This window comes from Microtus ochrogaster, unplaced genomic scaffold, assembly GCF_000317375.1.
Source record: "Microtus ochrogaster isolate Prairie Vole_2 unplaced genomic scaffold, MicOch1.0 UNK30, whole genome shotgun sequence".
NCBI classification, from domain to species: domain Eukaryota; kingdom Metazoa; phylum Chordata; class Mammalia; order Rodentia; family Cricetidae; genus Microtus; species Microtus ochrogaster.
Window position 1 is genome coordinate 2,356,848 of NW_004949128.1, and position 20,995 is coordinate 2,377,842.

Genomic DNA, 20,995 nt, shown 5'->3' on the forward strand with positions numbered 1-20,995 from the left:
ACACATACACACACATACACATACATACACACACACACACACACACACACACACACACACACACACAAACTAGTTTTTTAAATTGTAAAATTAAGGCTGGAGAGATGGCTCAGCAGTTAAGAACACTGAATGCTCTTCCAGAGGACCAGGGTTCAATTCCCAGCACCCACATGGCACCCAGCTCACAACTGTCTATAACTCCAAGATCCGACACCCTCACATAGGCATACATGCAGGCAAAACACCAACGCACATTAAATACAAATATATAAATGACTTTTAAATTTTTTAAATTGTACAATTAAAATGATTTTAAGATGGAAGGCAGGCACCACATATGGTCTACATAGCAAGGCTACACAATGAGAGCCTATCTAATAAAAAAAAAAAAAAGACTTTAGACTATGATCCAAATACTCAGGTGGCTGAGGCAGAAGGATCACTGCATGTTCAATCAGCCTGGACTACATAACCACATAACAAGATCTTTTAAGAAGCAAGTAGCCCCCCCAAATGGTAAATTTTCGGTCATGTCTATTTAAATATGTATAAAATTATAATTCATTTTAATGAGACAGTTGTTTTTAACTAAAGATGTGGGAAAAATAAAGGAGGGAAATCCAAGTTGGGGTACACTACAAGGGCAAGCACCACAAAGACAAATTTAGATAGTGCCTCCTTTTGACTATAGATTAAACTTAGAACCAATTATCATGGGAAAAATACCCAAATACTCTGTAAAAACTATAATAAATCATTTATCCCTGTGACCTTTTAACTAATGCAATTGTGACTGAATATAGTAATCATGCCTAACCTGTAGAAACACTACTAGTAAGAGTCTTTCAAGTAAGAACTAGGTGGAAATTGTAAACACAGCTTGGCCATTGTCTCCTAGCAGGAAATGGGATGGCACCAGTCCAACATTAGTTCTCAAGTCCAGATATTACATTAGAGTGTTATAGCTACATTAGCACAGCTCCAAAGCAAACACTGAACTTGTCCCTTCTTAGAAAATGACCTTCACAGTCAGGTGGTGGTAGTGCATGCTTTTAATCCCAGCATTCAGGAGGCAGAGGCAGGCGGATCTCTGAGTTTGAGGCCAGCCTAGTCTACAAAGCAAGTTCCAGGACAGCTTTGGCAGTTATACAGAGAAACTGTGTCTCAAAAAAAAAAACAAGAAAGGAAGGAAGGAAAAGAAGAAATGGAGGGAGGGAAGGAGGAAGAGAAGAGAGGAAGAGGGAAGGAGAAAGAAACAAAAATATCTTTACTATCCCTGGCCAATTTCCTATTGGAAACTACCATGTAGAACTAAAACCTTCATTACTAATTTTTCTAGAGATAGCAATTTGCCACCATTTCAGCACAAACCATAGAACATTCACAAATTAGATGAGAAAATCTAACTTCACATGTATACTATAAATTTCTGATTTCTGCTCAATTATTCAGTACACAGGAAAATTGGCCCTTTGCAACGTCTGAACATGTGTTCTTTCAATAACCAACTTTAGAAGGGCACAGCCTCTCTTAATGGGGTAAAACTCAGACCCATTAAAGCTAATTTCATATCAGTTCCATGTTGCCTGCCTACAATGTCTTCAGATTTAAGTTCCTGTTTGCTTTACTTGGTACTAAGTTACAATCACCATCACTAACATTTTGTCCCCAGCCACATGTTGGTGCATGCCTATAATACCAACACAGAAGGGCCCAAGGTTAGCCTAGGTTATATAGTGACTTTTGGGATATCCTGGGCTATGCAGTAAGATCCTGCCCCAAAATTAGAAAGGAAGGAGGAAAAGAAGGGAAGGAGGTAAGGGAAAGGGAGAGAGAGTGCAAAATCCATCAGAAAGACTGGAAATGATGAAGCTGTTAGTAGAGTCCCTGGCTAGTACAAAGAAAAATGAGTTCAAACCCCATCACCACAAAAACTGTGTGTAGTGGTGAACACCTGAAATCCCAGTGTGAAAGATGAAGGCAGGAAGATCAAGAAGTTGGAGGCCAGCCTAGGATACATGAAACAAAACATTTAGGGACAAACCATCCAAGTCACAGATTTCAGACTAGTGCATCCTAGTCTGCCCACTCCTTCTCAGGACTCTCTTAACATGTCTCCTGTTCTCTGGGAGTAAACTAGGACGGAATAACCTCTCTTCTATCCAAACATCAGTCTGCTTCTTGTTTTCCAAATTCTAAAAAATGAAAAGGAAAACATACTTTTGAGGTATTAAATTTCTAAAGACACCATTTTTTTTATTAAATTTTTTCATTTATTTTACATACCATCCAGTCTCCCCATCCCCCATCACTCCTGTTTAGAAAGGAGCAGGCCTCCCATAGGAGTCAACAAGGCATGTCACATCACCTTGAGGCAGAACCAAGCTCCTTCCCCTGCATCAAGGCTGGGCGAAACATCCCTGGTTCCAAAAACCCACCAGGGACAGGTCCTGGTCCCACTGCTAGAGGCCCCACAAACAGACCAAGCTACACAATTGGAAAGACCATTTTTACAACTTTCTCACTTGTTTCTGTGCTTGCTCATCCTTGCCTGTTAGCCAATTTTCTTACACTGGAGATTTGTCTAAGTCGATTTTCTCTCCACAAGGAGAAAACAAGCAAAACCAAAAATGCTCACTTGGGTTATCACCATACAAAAAGTGCCCTTCTCAGAGAAAACTTAGTATCTCCACTTGCAATAGATACTAGTTAGTCACCTGGCTTGAAAAACTCTATTGGAATATTTTTTTTTAAAAAAAAGTCTCTCGTTGCTGGGCAATGGTGGCGCACGCCTTTAATCCCAGCACTCAGGAGGCAGAGGCAGGCAGATCTTGTAGGCCAGCCTGGTCTACAGAGCTAGTTCCAGGACAGGCTCCAAAGCCAGAGAAACCCTGTCTCGAAAAACAAAACAAAACAAACAAACAAAAAAAAAAGTCTCTTGTTATATAGCCTAGAACTCACTCTGTAGACCAGGCTGGCTTCAAACTCAGAGAGATGATCAGCCTGCTAGAATTAAGGTGTGCACCAGCACACACACAGTCAAATACATTAGTTTATGTTTGCCTGGGCAATCTCAAACTCATCAAATCCTCTTGCCTCCATCTCCCAAATGCTAGGAACAATAGAACACACCACTACACCTAGCTGAATGTTAATTACATACTCCACAATCACAGACTGTATTTCCCTTACAGCTTCTAAAATAGCACAAATGGTTTATTCATCAAGATACACTCGCCAAAGCATCTGACTATATTAACCACACCTACTTTCAAAGTCACTATTACAACAAAACAGCCCAGATCACTACACAAGCTTTAAAATTGCACTTTAGGTGACTCTTCTTAAATCATTTTTTCAAAGAGATCCAAATAAATAAGTACTTTAATCTAAAACAAATACTCCGAAAACCTAAAAAGTTATTTCCCTTGTAAACCCTCTATCACATGATGAACTTTCGGCCTGTCATATCAGATCATTTTAAACAGTTTCTGTTTGCAGGAAAGAATATGCATCTTTTTCTTTTATTGTGTGTTTATTAAAATCAAAAAGCATTGACTGAGTTCCCCCCAAAAAATTCTCATTTTTTTCCCAAAAATAATCAGGTATAAAGCTTAAGGAAGTTAATTTCCAAATTTCATTAAACTTTATTATTAATTCCATAGTAACTAATAAATCTCACTGGATTACTTTAGAAACCCACAAAAAAGTTTACCTTTTTAACATTTCAATAACTACCAAACTATACCAAATTTAAAAAACAAAAATTAAAAAAAAAAAAAGCTTGAAAGCAAGGTATTTTTTGCAATCACTCTGCCTCCACAGGCAGTGAGACTACTTTCCCAGCATACAGGAGGCAGAGGCATGACTCTGAGCTTGAGGTCAGCCTGGCCAGCCACGGTGACATAGTGAAACTCTCTCTCAAAAAAAAAAAAAAAAAAAAATCTTAATAAAATAGGATTACTAGCCCCAAAGGCAGTGATATCTGAGGCAGAAGACCATACAGAGCAAACAACTACAATTAACTAATTTTAAAAAAAAAATGGTAATTTATCAAGGCTAAAATTGAAAAAAATTAAAAGCATTCATGAAGTTGGTGGGAACTAGAATTCAATCAGGTGACATTACTACAGAGCCTCACTATAGCTCTTGCTATTTGAATTTTACCTATTCTCTGATAACATTCCCTGACAGGGCAAATAGAAAACTAAATCTGATTTCTTACCTTTTCTAATCACTATAACAAAGAATAATTTTCTACTATTTTGAAATTGTTCAAAGCTTTTTGAGAAACACACACAAATAATTTGGATTTAGTTGATTTTATTTAGCTTTTTTTACATTCCAATGCATTACACAATTACATTTCTCATTTTCTAACCTGCAAACAGATTACCTTAAACGGAAATGCTTCTTAAAAATTATCAAGTTAGATACATTCAAAATGCAACAATTACACATGACATTAGTTCACAAAGTGTAAATCACTAGGGCACTGTCCTAATAATTTAGGACCAGCCAGTCAGGAGAAATCTGACCAAATATACGCTATTCACATACCCCAAATAAAACCTATCTAAACTTCCCAACCAAAAGTCTGAAAGTTTGTTTATGTTCCCACTGAACAAGAGTGGTAACTCAGGCCTGTCCAGTCTTTATAGTTTTAATCCCAAATACTGGACAATGCGTATAGCCTGGTCTATAACTAAACAGCAAGCATTCCAATTTGTCATAGCAGGCACCTCAGTTTGTCAAACACCCAATATCAAATTTTATACCATTATGTGCATAGAAAGTCTTCTAAGTATTCACTAATTATTAAACAAGTAGTCATTAAATATCCACTGTTCCCAGCTCACCAGCCCTTACTAAAACCCCAAATATGCAACCCGTGTCACATGGTGACAGGCAATAGTTTATATATGTGTGTATATATACAATAAGTACAAATGGCAAATAACAGTCCCTGCAAAAATTCAATTTCATTTGAGGCTATGGCTTCTATGCCTTAGGATGGTTTTAGATTTCAAATTTGGAAAATACTGCTAAAAATCTCACTTCCTTAAGAGAAAATTTGATAGAATGTTCAGTTTTAAGCTTCTTAGTCTAAAAATGGCTATATAGGTATAAAAAGCCAAGTGAGTGTAATTTCTTTCCAGTTTGGTCAAGCTAACTGGTAGAAACAATTCCTAACTAACCAGGGACCTGCGGCTGCTCCAGCGGTTCTCGCCTACCTTACTCTCCATGTTCACGTTTCAAACTGTGTCAACAAAGCCCGCACTTCAGGGGTCAGCTGCTTAGCAGCCTTAGCTGCCTCTGTGATAGCCCTGCGATACAGACCCTTTCTCTTCTTATTAAAGCGTAACTGGAAGTTCTCTAGAAAGGGGGAGAGTTGTGAAAGAGCAAGGAGAGATGTTGTTGGAGATGCAAACCATGAGATACGGGCCTCCTGTCGGGCTAAAAGGCCATTATCTTTCCGGCTTACAGTTATGGTAAGAATTCGGGCTGGCCACCATGGGAAGCCATATATCTTGGCCCAAACAATGTCCCCTACACATATGGTCCTCCCATCTGGTGTGATACATTTAGAGACATTTTTGGAAAAGATTTTCATTTTCAAGGAATTACTGAGGCTTTTCTCTTCCCTTGAAGAGGAGGAAGTGGAAGAAGTGGAAGGTGCACGCATACTACCTGGAGGAAAAACAAAGCTCTCAGAAGAGCTACACTCAGAGTTGGAGGATTTCAAATCATCCATGCTATCAATGCTACACACTGAAGCACCGGAAGAGTCAGATTTCTCTTGATTTAGGGTCAGGTAAACAGAGATATTGCTTTTGCTGCCCTTTTTGCCCACCGTCTGCAGTTCCTCCTGCTCACCAGGCACATACACTTTGCTGGTGTCCTGAACCTCACTGGCGGCCTCTTGCGGGCCTTCTGAGGGACTCTGATTTTCTGAAGGGGCCTCACCTGCTGAGCGGGTGGAGGTGCAGCGAGACTGCGGCTTAGGGGCCAGCTTGCCACTCCGAATTTTCTCCAGTCCTGTCTTCAGAGAAGAGTCATTTTCTTCATTCCTGTACCTTTGCGGTTTTAAACGCACTCGAGGTGGGAGGGAACCTGAGCTAGGATTCTGATAGCGCCGTGTGAAATGGACTTTCGGGTGGGTGTTTTTGGAAGTAGAGGTTTCACTCTGCTTCTTCTGTGCCTTTTCTTTGGCAATTTTCAATACTTCCCGAGCTTTTGCATGATCCATGTTCTTGCTCTGGAGCACTTTCTTGGTACTTAACTGAGCCTTTGATGTGTTTGCCTGAGCAGAAACTTTGACTACTCTGCCTCTGCTGTGAGCAATATTGGAAACCCTCACCACAGTGTTTCTTCTCTGGCTTTCGTTTTGGTTTTTCCCATCCACTTTATGGTCAGTTTTCAGTTTTTTGTTCACAGTAGCTACACTGTCATTTCTCCGTTTTTTATCTTCATACCTAGAAGAGTCACTGCTACCTTTCCTAATTTCCTTCTTTTCTGCAACAACACTGTTTTTACACTTATCACACAGGACTTGCCTGGGCCGTAGCTTAATCGCATTCATTATTGAAGTGGGTTCTTCCCTGTACATTTTTCGTTTGGGTCGCTTAATTTTCCGAGGAGGTGGCTGAGGTATTGATTGGTTATATGTGTCCCTGATAAACAAGGGGGGAGGATAAGGTGCTCCTTCGTGGAAGAGAGGAGGTGGCTTGGAAGTCCACAGGTGCTCAGGAGGAGGGACTGGAGAAAGGTTATCGGGAACAGCACCATTCACTTCCCGCTTGACTTCTATCCCTTCTTGGAATGTGTTACTTTGGAGCTGCATGGCGTCCGGTTTATCCTTATATTCCCTTTTGGGAAATACTGTCACAGGGATCCCATGGGGCCCAAACCTTTAAGGAAATGGAAGAACAAAAGAAAGCTAATGAGTTTCATCTGTAACTCAACGTCTGAAACATAATCAACTTAGTAAGTATCTATACAACAAAAATCAAAAATACACCATTGCTTTCTCCAAAGCAACAAAAATCTCCACTTCTTTTGGTTCTATATTTTAGAGAAAACCAGAAATAATCCAAATGGTTACCCTAAACAATACCAGAATAGTTGGCTTTACTTACAATAGACCTTTCTGCTATCAGACAGGTTAATATGAAATGCCATGTGGTATTATACTCACTGAAGCATGGACATTTTTCAGTAAATGCAGCCATACTTTAGATATAATCACTTTCCTTTGGCCTAACTTCTCTCAAAAGCTTAGTAAAAGCCGGGCGGTGGTGGCACACGCCTTTAATCCCAGCACTAGGCAGAGACAGGCAGATCTCTGTGAGTTCAAGGCCAGCCTGGTCTACAAAAGTTAAAAAGCAAATTCCAGGACAGGCTCCAAAGCTACAGAGAAACCCCATCTCGAAAAACAACAACAACAAAAAAAAAAGCTTAATAAAAAACAGTGGTGGTGGTACCTGTCTGTAATTCCCACACTCAAGACAGGATGATCTCAAGTTCTAGGCCAATTTGAAAAGAACAGAATTTAGATATTCAAATTATTTCCAATTCTGACAGAAATAGAGCTGTGTGGTTTAAAAGTTTGTCTTTTATTATTTGCATGTATGTATGTTCTGGTTACAAATATCTATATGTACCATGAGTGCAGTACCTTCAGAAGTCATAAGAGAGTACCAGGGACTGGAGTTACAAACTACTGTGATCTGTGGATGATGTCTTTAAAGAGGAGCCTTTAACTGCTAACTTTGTCACTTCAGCACCACCTGCCAACCCCCCTCCACTCACCAAGTTTCAAACTTTTTAAAATCACATACTACATTCAGAAATAATTTCAGAAAAGCAGAGAAGCACACATCTGTAGGGGCAGTATCAAAGAAGAGTGTGACAAAGGATTCTGAGTTCAAAGCCAACTTGTATAACACAACAAGGCCTCTTGTCTCAAAAAGAATAGCAAACAAAAAAAAAAAAGAAAAGCAGTATTTTCAAATGTAATCCAATTTAAAAACCAGTTACACAACAGGTAAGCATGCCTAGATCCCAGTTTCCGTACAGAATGGGAATGCGCAGAAAAGCACGCATCAATAAAAACTGTTTCTCAGACAAACTTAGAAATGTAAGTGATTTAATATACCGGGGCTGAAATAGAGAAACGTTAAGTTAAATTTGCTGTATTTATTGTCTTCATATAAAAATGAAACCATACTCCAAGCAATCTCAGTGTATGTTAGCATACTTATTTTAAACACTGAGACAGTAGCACCTTGTGCAAGACAATGCTATGCCAGTTTTATAAGGCAGAGTTACAGAGAACACAAAGTCAGCAGTAGGCTAGACAGTCATGGAGAACCCAGTAAACTGAATGAAAATGTTTTCTTTATCAATTTTCCCCGAGAACAAGTTTTGTTTTAATATTCCTGTCCTCTTAAATGCTCTCCAAATGGTTCAGAATTACTTGTTAAGAATACCTCTTAAGCCGGGCAGTGGTGGCACACACCTTTAATCCCAGCATTTGGGAGGCAGAGGCAGGCAGATCTAAGTGAGTTTGAGGCCAGCCTGGTCTACAAGAGCTAGTTCCAGGACAGGCTCCAAAACCACAGAGAAACCCTGTCTCGAAACCCCCCCCCCCAAAAAAAGAACAGCAAGAGTAATACATTACTCATAACTGCAATATCTGTTTCATGTATTTGTAGATGACCAAACACGAGTACTTCTTGGGAGGTGAAGCAGAATGATCAATTCAAGGCCAGTCTCAGATACATGAGACCCTGTCTCAACCACCCATTCCCCACGCAGACACGTATATATTTTTATTTTTATAAACCAAAGTTTGAAAGCCATTAACATCAAAAGATTACTGAGACTATATTGCAGCACTAAGCTAACTTGCATTTCCAGCACTATCAAGGCTAAGGCAGGAGAGCACAAGGCTGAGGCCAGTCTAGAACACACAGTGTCCTCTCTCAATTCAATAAATCAAAGGACTGGGTATACTGTGCAGTGGTGGAGCCCTGGCTCCATGTTTGATCGCCAGCACTGTCAAAGAAAAAGTAGCAACATAATTACAGTCGTTTTCAATCATTATTTCTTCAAGACACGGTTTCCTCTGTGTAGTTCTGGCTGTATTGGAACTCAACTACGCTGACCTTCCAACTCAGAGATCCACCTGCCTCTGTGTACCGAATGCTGGGATTGAAAGTATTCGCACCACGCCTGGCTTAAAAATTCTAGCTCATCAATCTCCTGGAGGGTGAAATAGAATCTTGCCCTGTGCAATGGCACAGAATCGTCAATCTTCTCTAAAACTGAAATCTGAATTTTCCATAAGCACTGCTGCCTTAGGTTTTGCTAAAGCAGACATTTATGTCCCACATCAGTGCTAAACAAGAAAGAAGCAAGCTCAGCCAAGGAAATGTCAATGAGCACTGTGCAGATGAAAGGTGGAGCGGCATCCCCTGCACAAGCTTCCTCCTACAGAACTGTGTGCAAAAGCTCTAAGAGCTGGGTGGCATGCTGCGTGTCTTCCTACTCCACATGCAGTACACTCAGACACTGGTGACTCATTCGAACCTTTCCCCTCTTAGTCTTTAATTACCACAGAATGTCTGACTAGAGGTACGGATGAATGGCAGAGCATGCATTAGCATGTGCTACACCCAAGAGCTTCAATCTTCAGCACAAAAAAAATAAAAAAGGAGAGGGAAGGAGACAGGGAGGGAGAGAGGAAAATTCTGCCAGAGGCTGAAACAGGAAGATCTAGATTCTAAGGCATCTTAGGCTGCATTGCAAGATTCTGTCTCAAAAAAATCTAAAGTGGTCACAAAGGTTATAGCTCACTGCTTGCCTGGGCATGCTTAGCATAAATCTCTAGCACCACACAAAATAAATAAGAATAAAGAAATCCCTTTATGAGAAAAAACAGGTAAAGGTCCAAGAGACCTCTGTATTGTCTTTGCACTTCCTGTGGCTACAATTACTTAAAATTGATTTCAAAACTGAGTCTTTTGAACGAGTAGCAAGTGTCAAAGAGAAGAGGATTATTGGTATTTAACATTCTTTGTCAAGACAAGAGATGTAAGTGAAAAGCCCCAGTCTAGGAGTTTAGGGATGTCACTCAGATGGTAGAAGGTTCGCCTAGCATGATTCAAGCCCTGGGTTCAAGTCCCAGCAATGCAAACACCGAGCATGATGGCTCATACTTGGCTTACACTAGTAAACCCAGCATACTTGGGAAGTGGGTCAGAAGTTCATAAAGACCCTGTCAAACAAACAAATCCATGTTGCTTCTGGGAATAAATGACAGTATGAAAGTGATCTTCTGAACTGGGAATGGCAGCAAACTAGTTACCCCAGACTAGGACAGGCAGAAGCAGGGAGATCTTCTGGGGTCTGATTGGGTTACACAGTGAGACTCCTTGTCTCTAAAATCCCAAAGCAGGAAATGGTTTATTTCATTCTAGGATTTGAATCCCATTTAAGATATAAGTTTTATTCATCATTTTACTCACAATTTCTAATATTGTTTATCAATTCTATCCTTAAATTCACATTGCTTCCTGGGTTAAGAACTGTTACCCAAATTCCTTTTCAGGAGAACATTGAACCCTAAATGAAATGTTTACCAACAACTACCTATTTTAAGCCAGGTATGTTTCTAGATTTTTTTTAATTTTCAGATTTTTAAGGCAGAGTCTTGTAGCCCAGGTCTGCCTGAAACTCACTGTGTATGTAGCTCAAGCTGGCTTCTAACATATGACCGTCTAAGTGCTGTATTACAGACCTGTGCCACCACATCTGGTTTTCCTTGTATTTCTAATTCCTACCTCTGATTTGGAAAGTTTGTTTGTTTTAATGATGGCAGTATTCATCTGCATGAACTTACCAGCACCCTCAATCAACTCATTCCTAACTTCAAATTAATTCTTTTCCTTCTGTTCAGAGCAGTTCCACTGAATACAACTGATTCTCATTTACTCCCTTCCAATTCTTTTTGCCAAGAAGTAAATGCAGGAGGGGATTCTTTAAAAAATTATATATAAAAATAAAGAAATGCAAAGGAGTTAGCATCTGTAGACAAGCAAAGGAGTTGGAAGAAACTAATCACTCAAAAAAACGATCATCAGAGTTAGCTGCAATAATAGGCCCAAGTGCTCTCAATAGACCCAACCACCCTCTCAGCAAACAGGTCAACAGAAAATAAAAATGAAGTCTCCTCCTACAACAGAAAAAAAATTGTTTAACCACTTGAAAAATATCCACATTTATTTTATTTCAAACAGATGTGTTTAGAAACTTCCTCTCCAGGCCCTGGAAAGATACCTCGGTCAATAAACTAAAGCTGCATAAACCTGTGAACCGGAGTTTAATCTCTAGCACCATGTAAAGCCCTGGGTGTGATGGTATGTGTATAATCCAAACTCAGGAGCTAGAGACAGGTTGATCCATGTGGCCTTTTGGCCTGCTAGCCTAGCCTAAGGAGTGAGTCTCAGCTCAGGTCCCACTGAAACCCTGTCTCAAAAGACAAGGGGTGAGGTCAAGTAGACATCTCCTGAGAATGGCACTTGAGGTTGATCTCTGGCCTCTACATACATATGCACCTACCCCACATACAAAAAGAACCTATGTGTCCTTAAAATCAGCAAAAAAGATTAGGTTATAAAGACAGGAAAGTGTGAAGTAAGCTTATTTTGCTTCACATTTCTTTGTGAAATTTGGTTAGGCCAATACTTAATCAGGACAAATGAAATTAATTCAACTGCATCTAAATACAATAGAAAATTTTACCAACAAAATTACAACCATTCCTTTTGAAACAGAATTACCAGTTGGGAATAGAAGTATGTGCCTACATCCTAGGATTTAGAAGCTATATGAAGTCTGACTTAAAAAACAAAAGGTTCAGCAGTTAAGAACACTGGCTGTTCTTCCAGAGAACTCTGGTTCAATTCCCAACACCCAAGTGGTAGCTCACAACTGTCTGTAACTCCAGTTCCAGGGGATACAACACCCACACACTTACAAACATGCAGGCAAAACACCAATGCATATAAAAGGTCACTTTCCAGTTTCAGGGGCCCACATAATAATTTTTGTTACAATATATTGTCCTAGTTATCATAAACCTTTACTTTCTCAAAAATAAAACTTTATGATAATATATTGATTATAATTTTAGGCTAGACATGGTACACATGCATGTAATCAAATCCCAAAATTTATGAGATAAAGAGAATCAAGGCTGGGATTGTAGAGACAGCTTAGTGGTTAAGAGCATTATTGCCCTTCCAGAGAGGACCTGAATCTGATTCTCAGGATGCAAGTGACTCACAACCTCCTGTTAACTACAGCTCCAGGGGATCCTACGGCACTGACCTCAGGGTGCATATACCCACACAGCAACACACATACATGATTAAAACAAATAGAGGGGGGGGAGGCAGAGGGGCAAGGAGCAATGGAAGCACAGCAGCTGGGCAAGTGTGTGCTGAGTAAGCTGGAGTTGGGTGGTGAGCCCCATCAGGCTGCAGAAACAGCAAGTGCATGAGTCAGCACACAAGTCAGCATCAAGTACAACCAGTGGAAGCTGCAGTGGCAGCTGGATGTGGAAAAGTAGATGGATAGGCACCAGGAGAAGCTGTACTATCGCAGAGTCAGACTTGCCAAATGAAGTCAACACCAATGAATTGTGGGAATTGAACAGTCAAGAAAGAAACCAAAAAATTCAGAAGCTCTTGGAGTACACGAATCCCACAGAGGACTTCATCCAGGAGTTAGTTGCTGGCCAAGCTGAGGGGCCTGCAGCCCATCCTCTCAGATGACCAAAGCCAGACTCCCTACCAGGACTAGGCCCACACTGCTGGACCATGACTCTTACCTGAATTCCTTCATTCCCAAACCCCCAAAGTACATATTGTTACTTAATGATCCTCTAACAATGTTTATTTGTATTTAATGGTGTGGGGGGCATATATATATACACACATACACACACACACACAAATACACATCTTGGCTACAAGAGTTCAGGACCAGCCTGTGCTGCCTAGACCCGGTCTCAAAAAATAAATAAGTAAATGAATAAAATTAAGAAAAAATAAAGTAATTTAACCCTAAGTAACCTTTTAATTTTAATCTTAATTTTAATTTTAATCTAGGAAATAGAAAATATTATGTTCTAGCATTCTGTACTTTGGACCATTTACTAATGCATCATCTCAGTTTGCTCACAGACCAGTTTTACAGTATAGCAGAAAGTGTTCATCAACAGATCCAAAGGTCTTTAGTTTCTCTGTAAAAATGAAATACAAGAAACATGCTGTTTTAAACTGATGTTCAGTAATCAACATTTTAATATCTTAGCATGTGTAGAAGATCTGTATTTATCTATAATAAATAACCTACTCCTAATGTAGTATTAATGTAAGTAAGTTATCAGGAAGACAAGGAAACCACTTGTAGGATCATTATAAAATATCATTAGCACTGCAACACTTGAAGTAATAACTGGATTAGACGGATGAAGTATTGAACTCAGTGATGGGGCCCAATATGCACGTGACACTGTTTCAGTGTCAATATCCCCCAAAACAAGTTAGCGCTTTAATTAGAATTATATCTACAAACCCTGTACTTTTTAAAATTTGAGATGGTATCTCACTATGTAACCATGATCCTCCTGCCTCAGGAGTATTAGGATGACAGGCACATGCCATCTAAGCCCTGTGCTGTAAAGAAAGTAGTGAATAATCATCAGCTTAACTAGTGCCCCAAACAGAATAAAGTTGATCAAGTTACACTTGATAGTGACAGCTGTGAAGACGTACCAATTTTATTTAACTTCAAATTAGCTATTTATCAAAGAATTTAAAATCACATAAACTTGACTTTGGGGTCACTACCCAAAAAGCAAAACAAAACAAATAAAAAAAAATTTAAGTGTATAGAAAAAGAAAAACCAATTTATTTTTTTTGGACTTCAGTTTCAGGAACCCACTGGTGTGGTGGTTTGAATATGAATGGTACCATAGGCTCATATAGGTGTGGCCTGGTGAGAGAAGGCGTGTCACTGGGGGTGGGTTTTCAGGTTTCAAAAGTCCATGCAAGACCCCAGTGCTTCCATGCTTCCTGCCATGCTGATACCAGACAAAACCTCTGAAACTGTAAGCAAACTTCTAATTAAATGCTTTGTCTTATAAATGTTGCCTTGGTCATGGTGTCTCTTCATAGTGACCTAGACATAAGTTAGTAGCAAGAAGCGGGGTATTGCTGTGACAGGTCTGACCATGCTGTTTGTTGGAAAATTATAAAACATTTGGAACTTTGAACTAGAAATATGGTTGAAGCTTTGAGGGGGACTTACTGGGCCTTCCTAGTAGAAGCATGGAAGATGGTGGTACTTAGGGCCCAGCTAAAAAAAAGTTTCAAAGGGGAAGAATATTAACAAGTGGCATGGAAGCTGGGCAGTGGTGACACACGCCTTTAATCCAGCACTTAGGAGGGAGAAGCAGGTGTGAGTTCGAGTTTGAGGCCAGCCTGGTCTATAAAGCAAGTTCCAGGACAGCTAGGACTGTTACACAAAGAAACCATGTTTTGGAGTGAAGAGTGGCCTAGAGACCATTCTTGTGATATTTTGGCATAAATAAATAAATAAATATGTGGCTGCTTTTTTTCCCTTGGTCTAAAAATCTACCTGCTGCTAAACTTAAGAGTTTTGGGTTAATAGCACTTGCAGAGATTTCAAAACAAACTAGTATTGACTTGTCATGTGGTTACTGGTGATCACTTATGAGGATCTACAATGAAAAGCAACAAGGGGGCAAGGAGAAACACAAAAAGTACAGTTTGAAGAGAAAAGGAGTACCAGGAAATGTTTAATTAGAGTCAAGTCTTATGCTCCAGGAGGTAAAAAGTTTAAAGACAAGCCTGAAGCTAAATGCAATGAAGGGCATGGTGGTAACCTCAGGGTAAGACCAAGACCCCTCCCCCACCACTCCAAGCTAAGCTTCCAACTTGTGAAAACGAATTAAGGGAAAGCTTAAGCAATGAAGGGAACCAGCAACAGAAAGATGAATGCAAATGTCATTGAAAGTGGGGGCCAGGGCTGGAGAGATGGCTCAGAGGTACCGACTGCTCTTCCAGAGGTCCTGAGTTCAATTCCCAGCAACCGCATGGTAGCTCACAACCACCTGTAATGAGATCTGGTGCCCTCTTCTGACCTGCAGGCATGCGTGCAGACAAAACACTGTATACATAATAAATAAATAAATCTTTTTTTAAAAAAAAAAAAAGAAAAGAAAGTGGGGGCCAAATCAAAACCTAGCAAGCACAGAACTTGGCAAACTTCAGCTATGGCCCTGTGGCACTAGCTTTAGAGTCAGGGATACTAAAATAAAAGGGGTTATGATATCTGGCTCTATGGTAAGTCACCAAGGCCAGGTGTGTGTGGCAGGAGTGTCCCTGCGTGGAAGCCCAGAGAGGCCGTTACATGAAGCTGTGAAAGAGAAGCCTGTATTGTGTTGGATACCCCAATATGTTACAGATGCCAAAGTCTTGGGATACCTGCCAAAGAAAGCTGCAGACCAGAACCAGTTTGCAATGTGGAACCATCCCAAGAGAGAGAAGTGTGCTGCAGTCAACAGGGCTAAAAGTTGAAGAGCCCTTGACATCAGACATGAAGATGCAAAATTTGGAGTTTGTCATGCTGGTTTTCAGTCTTGCTCTGGTCCGCTATGCTCCATTTCCTCCCTTTTGGAATGGCAATATATATTCTATGCCATTGTATTTTGGAAGTATGTGGTGTGCCTTGAGTTTGATTTTATAGGGGGTTACAATTAAAAGATTGCCATGAATCTCCGAGGAAACTTTGGACTTTTAAACAGTGTTGAGACTGTAACAGACTATGGAGACATATAAGTTGGGCTGAAAGCATTTTTGCATTATGATATGACTGGTTACAAGCCTATGTAGGGACCAGGGAGTATAATGTGGTGGTCTGAATGAGAATGGCCCCCATATGTTCATATGTGTGGCCTGTGGAAGAAGTGACTAAGACAATAGGGAACTTTGAAAAATATCCCCCATAAATAGAGGGATTACTCTACTTAAATTCCTAGAAACAAAAAAACAAGCAGACGCAGAGAGAAGAAATGGTGTGCCAGGGACTGGGGAAGGAGAAAAGGGTATATAGTCTAGCAAGCTTTAATTTGCAAGATGGGAGATCTGCCTCAACAATTAAACACGCTTAATATCATCCTGAATTGTTCAGGCAACAGTTAAGATGCTAAATGTTGTATGTACTTTTTACATTAAAAAGAAATTAATGTGAAAGTGGGTTAGTGGCTCAGATAGTACTCTGAGTCTGGAGTAGGACTGCCAAGCTAGCTTCAAGGCCATCCTGGTCTTAACAGTGAATTCCAGGCCAGCCTTGCCTAAAAGTATGAGACTTGGTGTCAAAGAGAAGAATAGCTATGAATGTAGCTCAATTGACAGTGCTTACCTAACATGTACAAATACAAAGCCTTGGGCTTGATCCTCGGCACTGCAAAAACCAGGTATGGGGAATATGCCTGTAACAAACAGCATCATGAAATGGAGGCAAAGGATCAGAAGTTCAAGGTCATCCCTGCTAGATAAAAAACTCAAAAATACTCTTGGCTATATGAGACCCCATCTCAAAAAGCAAACAAGCAAATAAAACAAAGACAGGTAATATCTACCCATATATAAGAAATACAATGAAAAGAATCATATCTGTAGGCCAGTGAGACGGCTAAATAAAAAGAAAGAATAATATTTGTGATTACTAGTGCATGGAAAATAAATTTCTCATTGGGGAAACAAGATTGTACCTGGTGGCTTCAAGTATGGTGCCCTGAAAACATTTGTATTTCTTTATACTGCCCAGAAGTACATCAGTCAAACTCAAGTTGAGAAACAATCCTTACATTTTCTGAATCAGACTGCAACTAAATATACAATGATGATGGGGAGTAGAATAAATGAAACTGTAGGCTATAAAGTTGATTTTAAAACATGAAAGGTGAGCCTGGAGAGATGAGCCCAGAGCGATGGCTCAGTGGTTAAGAGCACGGCTTGCTCTTTCAGAGCCCCTAGGTTTGACTCCCAGCACTCACATGGAGGATCACAACCATCCCTAACACACCAGTTCCAAGGGAATTGTGTTCAGACACATAAGCACGCAAAATGGTCACACAATAACAAAAGAGTAAGTCTAATAAAATTGTTTTTAAAAGAAAAGAAAAAGAAATGTGGGAAGAAAATCCAAGACAAAAATTTCATAAAAGTGTTCTACAATAATAATCAACCACAAGCCTAATTCTAGCATTTGGAAAGCTTGGGCAAACGGACGCAAATTCAGGCCAGCCTGTATACTACAGACAAATTGCCCATCTTAAAATAAGACAGGTGGAGCCGCTAACCAGGCACATGTGTTGCCATCCATATCAACAATGTGAATTTGATCTCCAGAAGCCCAGGTAGAAAGAGAGAATGAACTGCTCATAGTTGTCCTTTGACCTCCACACAGGCACCGTGGAACACGTGAACCTGAAATCTCTCTCTCTCACACACACAACAACAACAACGTTGGTTTTTTTTGTTTTGGTTTTTCGAGACAGGGTTTCTCTGTGGTTTTGGAGCCTGTCCTGGAACTAGCTCTTGTAGACCAGGCTGGTCTCGAACTCACAGAGATCCACCTGCCTCTGCCTCCCAAGTGCTGGAATTAAAGGCGTGTGCCACCACCGCCTGGCAACAACAACGTTTTTTAAAACTTAAATATATACAAATACATCTGAAAATGTTTTCAACCTAATAGTAAAAAGTTTAGGGAAAGATGTTGATATCGAGATTGATGCTGGGCAGGTGGCACATGTCTTTGATTCCAGAACTCAGGAGGCAGAGGCAAGAAGATCTCTGAGTTTAATAAGGCCAGCCTGGTCTACAGACCTAGTATAGGACAGCCAGGGCTACACAAAGAAACTCTGTATCTTGAAAAAAACAAACAAAAAAATGATAAAACAAGGGGCTGGAGAGGTGGCTCAGTGGTTACGAGTGTGTGCTGCTTTATAGAGGACCTGAGTTCGGTTCCCAACACCCACATCAGGCAGCTCACAACTACCTGTACCTCCAGCTCTAAAGGGAATTCTCACACTTCTAGCCTCCTCAGGCATCTGCACACACATGCATATATGCACACTAGATATACATATAATTCTTAATAATAAAAATAAATTTTTAATGTTAAAACAAGGAGAGATGGCTCAGTGGTAAAGAACATCATGTAGCACTTTTATAGAACCCAAGTTCAGGTACCTACATGGCAGCTAACAACTTTAACTCCACTTCAAGGAGATCCATTGGCCTCTTCTGGCCTCCTTGACATCAAGCACACATACACACACACGCAAACAAATATTCATACACACACACACTAAAAAAAATCTTTTTAAAGTAAAAAATAAAACAAAAAATTTAATGATAAAGCAATGGGGCAAAGTTTAAAAAAAAATTAGTCAGTGATTATCTGGCTATTGTGATGCTGCCTCTAATCTCAGCACTTGGGAAGGAGAGGTAGGAGAATCAGTACAAAGTCATACCCAGCTACATAATGTGTTCCAAGCCAGCCTAAGCTATTAGATACTGGAGGGAGAGAGATATACAAATTAAAGACCCTAGGTAAAAACTTTACAAGAGTTCTCTACAATAATTAAAAAAGACGGCATAGTGGCACAAGCCTTTAATCCTAGCACTTGTAGATTTCTGAGTTTGAGGTTAGCCTGGTATACATAGGGAATTCCAGTACAGCCAGGGCTATAATATAGTGAGACTGTGTTTCAAAAACAAAACAAAACAAAACAGGGAGGGAGGGAGGGAGGGAGAGAGGGAGGGAGGAGAAAAATTCAAAACAAACTTAATTACAGAAACATGATCTAGAAACATCAATTAGTACGTGAAGTTCTGCCTTACTGGCAAGAGAACATAATTTGATTGCCAGAACCATTTGTGATCCCAGCACTGACTGAGGATGTTGGAGGCAGATCCCTGGAACTTATTGGCCGCCACTCTGGTCTAAACTGCAAGCCCCAGGTCCCACTGGGAGAACCTGTCTCAAAAAGCAAGGCAGAGGTACTAGAAGAAAGGCACTACCTGTCTTCCAGAGGACCCAAGCTCAGTTCCCAGCACCTAAGTCAGGTGGCTTGACAACTATCTATAACTCTAGACAGGGGATCTAACACCTCTGGTCTACCCGTCACCTGCACTCACATGCAGACACACATACCTAAACATAATTGATAACATAACAGCTAAAACTTCAAAACAAGGGAAACATTCACAAGGAATGACACCTGAGGAATTGACATCTGACCTCAAGCACATGTGTACACGAACGCAAGCATATGCTCTCTTACCAATGAGTAAACACACATCATTTACTATAGTGTGGTAGGGAAAATAATGTTCTCAATTAATACACCATTTAGACAGATAATTCCCAAAAAAATTCATTAAAAATAGTTTTTTTAAAAAAAAATCTAATCTTGGAGCTAGAGAAATGGCTTAGGGTTTAAGAGCACAGGTTGATTTCCAGCACATACATGGTGGTTTATAGCTTCTTGTAACTCTAGTCCCAGGGGATTCAATACTCCCTACTGTCTCCATGGGTACCAGCCATACATGCACAGACATACATGCAGGCAAAACACTCACACACAAAAATTAAAAATTAAAAAGGTAACCATGATTAAGAACCTTTAGAGTGGGTCGAGACAGGGTTTCTCTGTGTAGCCTGCCTCTCTTAGAACTCACTCTGTAGACCAGGCTGGCTTCAAACTTACAACCTGCCTCTGCCTCTCGAGTGCTGGGATTAAAGCTGTGCACTGCTACCACTACCATCAATCTTTGTTTTACAGAACCATATCTTCTTTTGGACATGGTCTTCTTATATAGCCCAAGAACTAGGTATATCTGGCTATACCAAAGCATTTGAGAAAACAAGAAAAAAAAAATTTTTTTTTTTAATTGAGGCCCAGTGAGATAGTTCCCCCAGTAAATGGAATCATCTACCGAACCTGACAAAACCAGAGTTTGAACCCCAGGACCCACAGTAGGAGAGAGCAGATTCTCAAAATTAGGTTTTTGACTTCCACACATAAGCCATGGCATGCACAGTTACATACACGTGAGTGCCCATACATACCAAATAAATAAAAGTAAGTTAAAAACAGAGCTCAGGATGCAGGCCACTTGGCCAAATGTTACTCCTGCCATGCAGAAAACTCTAAATTTAGTTCACAGTACGACATAAAACTGGGTATGGTAGTGCTTTCCTGAAATCCCAACTCTTGAGAGCTAGAAGACAAAAGGTAAGAAGTTCAAGACTTTCTTCCCAATTAGTGAACCCTAGGCTAGGAAACAGAAGACCTTGTTTCAAAAAAAAAAAAAAAAAGGGCACAGGCATTAACCCCAACACTCAGGAGGCAGAGGGAGGCAGATCTCTGTAAGTTCTAGGCCAGCCTAGTCTCCACAGTGAGTTCCAAGCCAGCCAAGGCTAAATAACAAGATCTTGTCTCAAAAAACTTTATTGACAAATAAACAAAAGGCCATGCAAGATGGTTCAGAGTTCAGTGGGTAAAGGTGATTGCCAACAAGCCAACAACCTGAATTTAATTACCATGGTAAAAGAGAACACCAAATCATGCAAGACATCCTTTGAACTCAGTCTCCAAAACACAAGATAAAATAAAATTAGAGTAGGGTTAGTAGGCTGGCATTGTGACTACTGGGGTGGGGGCAGTAACTGGTTAGGCTAGGGCAAGAGGACAAGTTACAGTGCTTCAGAATAGTGACAGAGGCCGGGCGGTGGTGGCGCACGCCTTTAATCCCAGCACTCGGAAGGCAGAGGCAGGTGGATCTCTGTGAGTTCGAGACCAGCCTGGTCTACAAGACAGGCTCC

The 20,995-nt window shown here is 40.3% G+C and overlaps 1 protein-coding gene across 4 annotated transcripts in view; it reads right to left on the reverse strand.

Moving 5' to 3' along the window:
- Pwwp2a (PWWP domain containing 2A) overlaps nucleotides 1-20,995 on the reverse strand; it is a 39,278-nt gene that overhangs the window by 10,650 nt on the left and 7,633 nt on the right. For 2 of the 4 annotated variants that reach the window (XM_026789803.1, XM_026789802.1), the window contains exon 2: nucleotides 5,968-6,911. In XM_026789803.1, coding sequence (XP_026645604.1) covers nucleotides 5,968-6,911 — 944 coding nt within the window. Of the gene's footprint in view, nucleotides 1-4,415; nucleotides 6,912-20,995 lie in introns of those variants that run through there. The other 2 variants (XM_026789800.1, XM_026789801.1) reach the window with 1 other exon arrangement.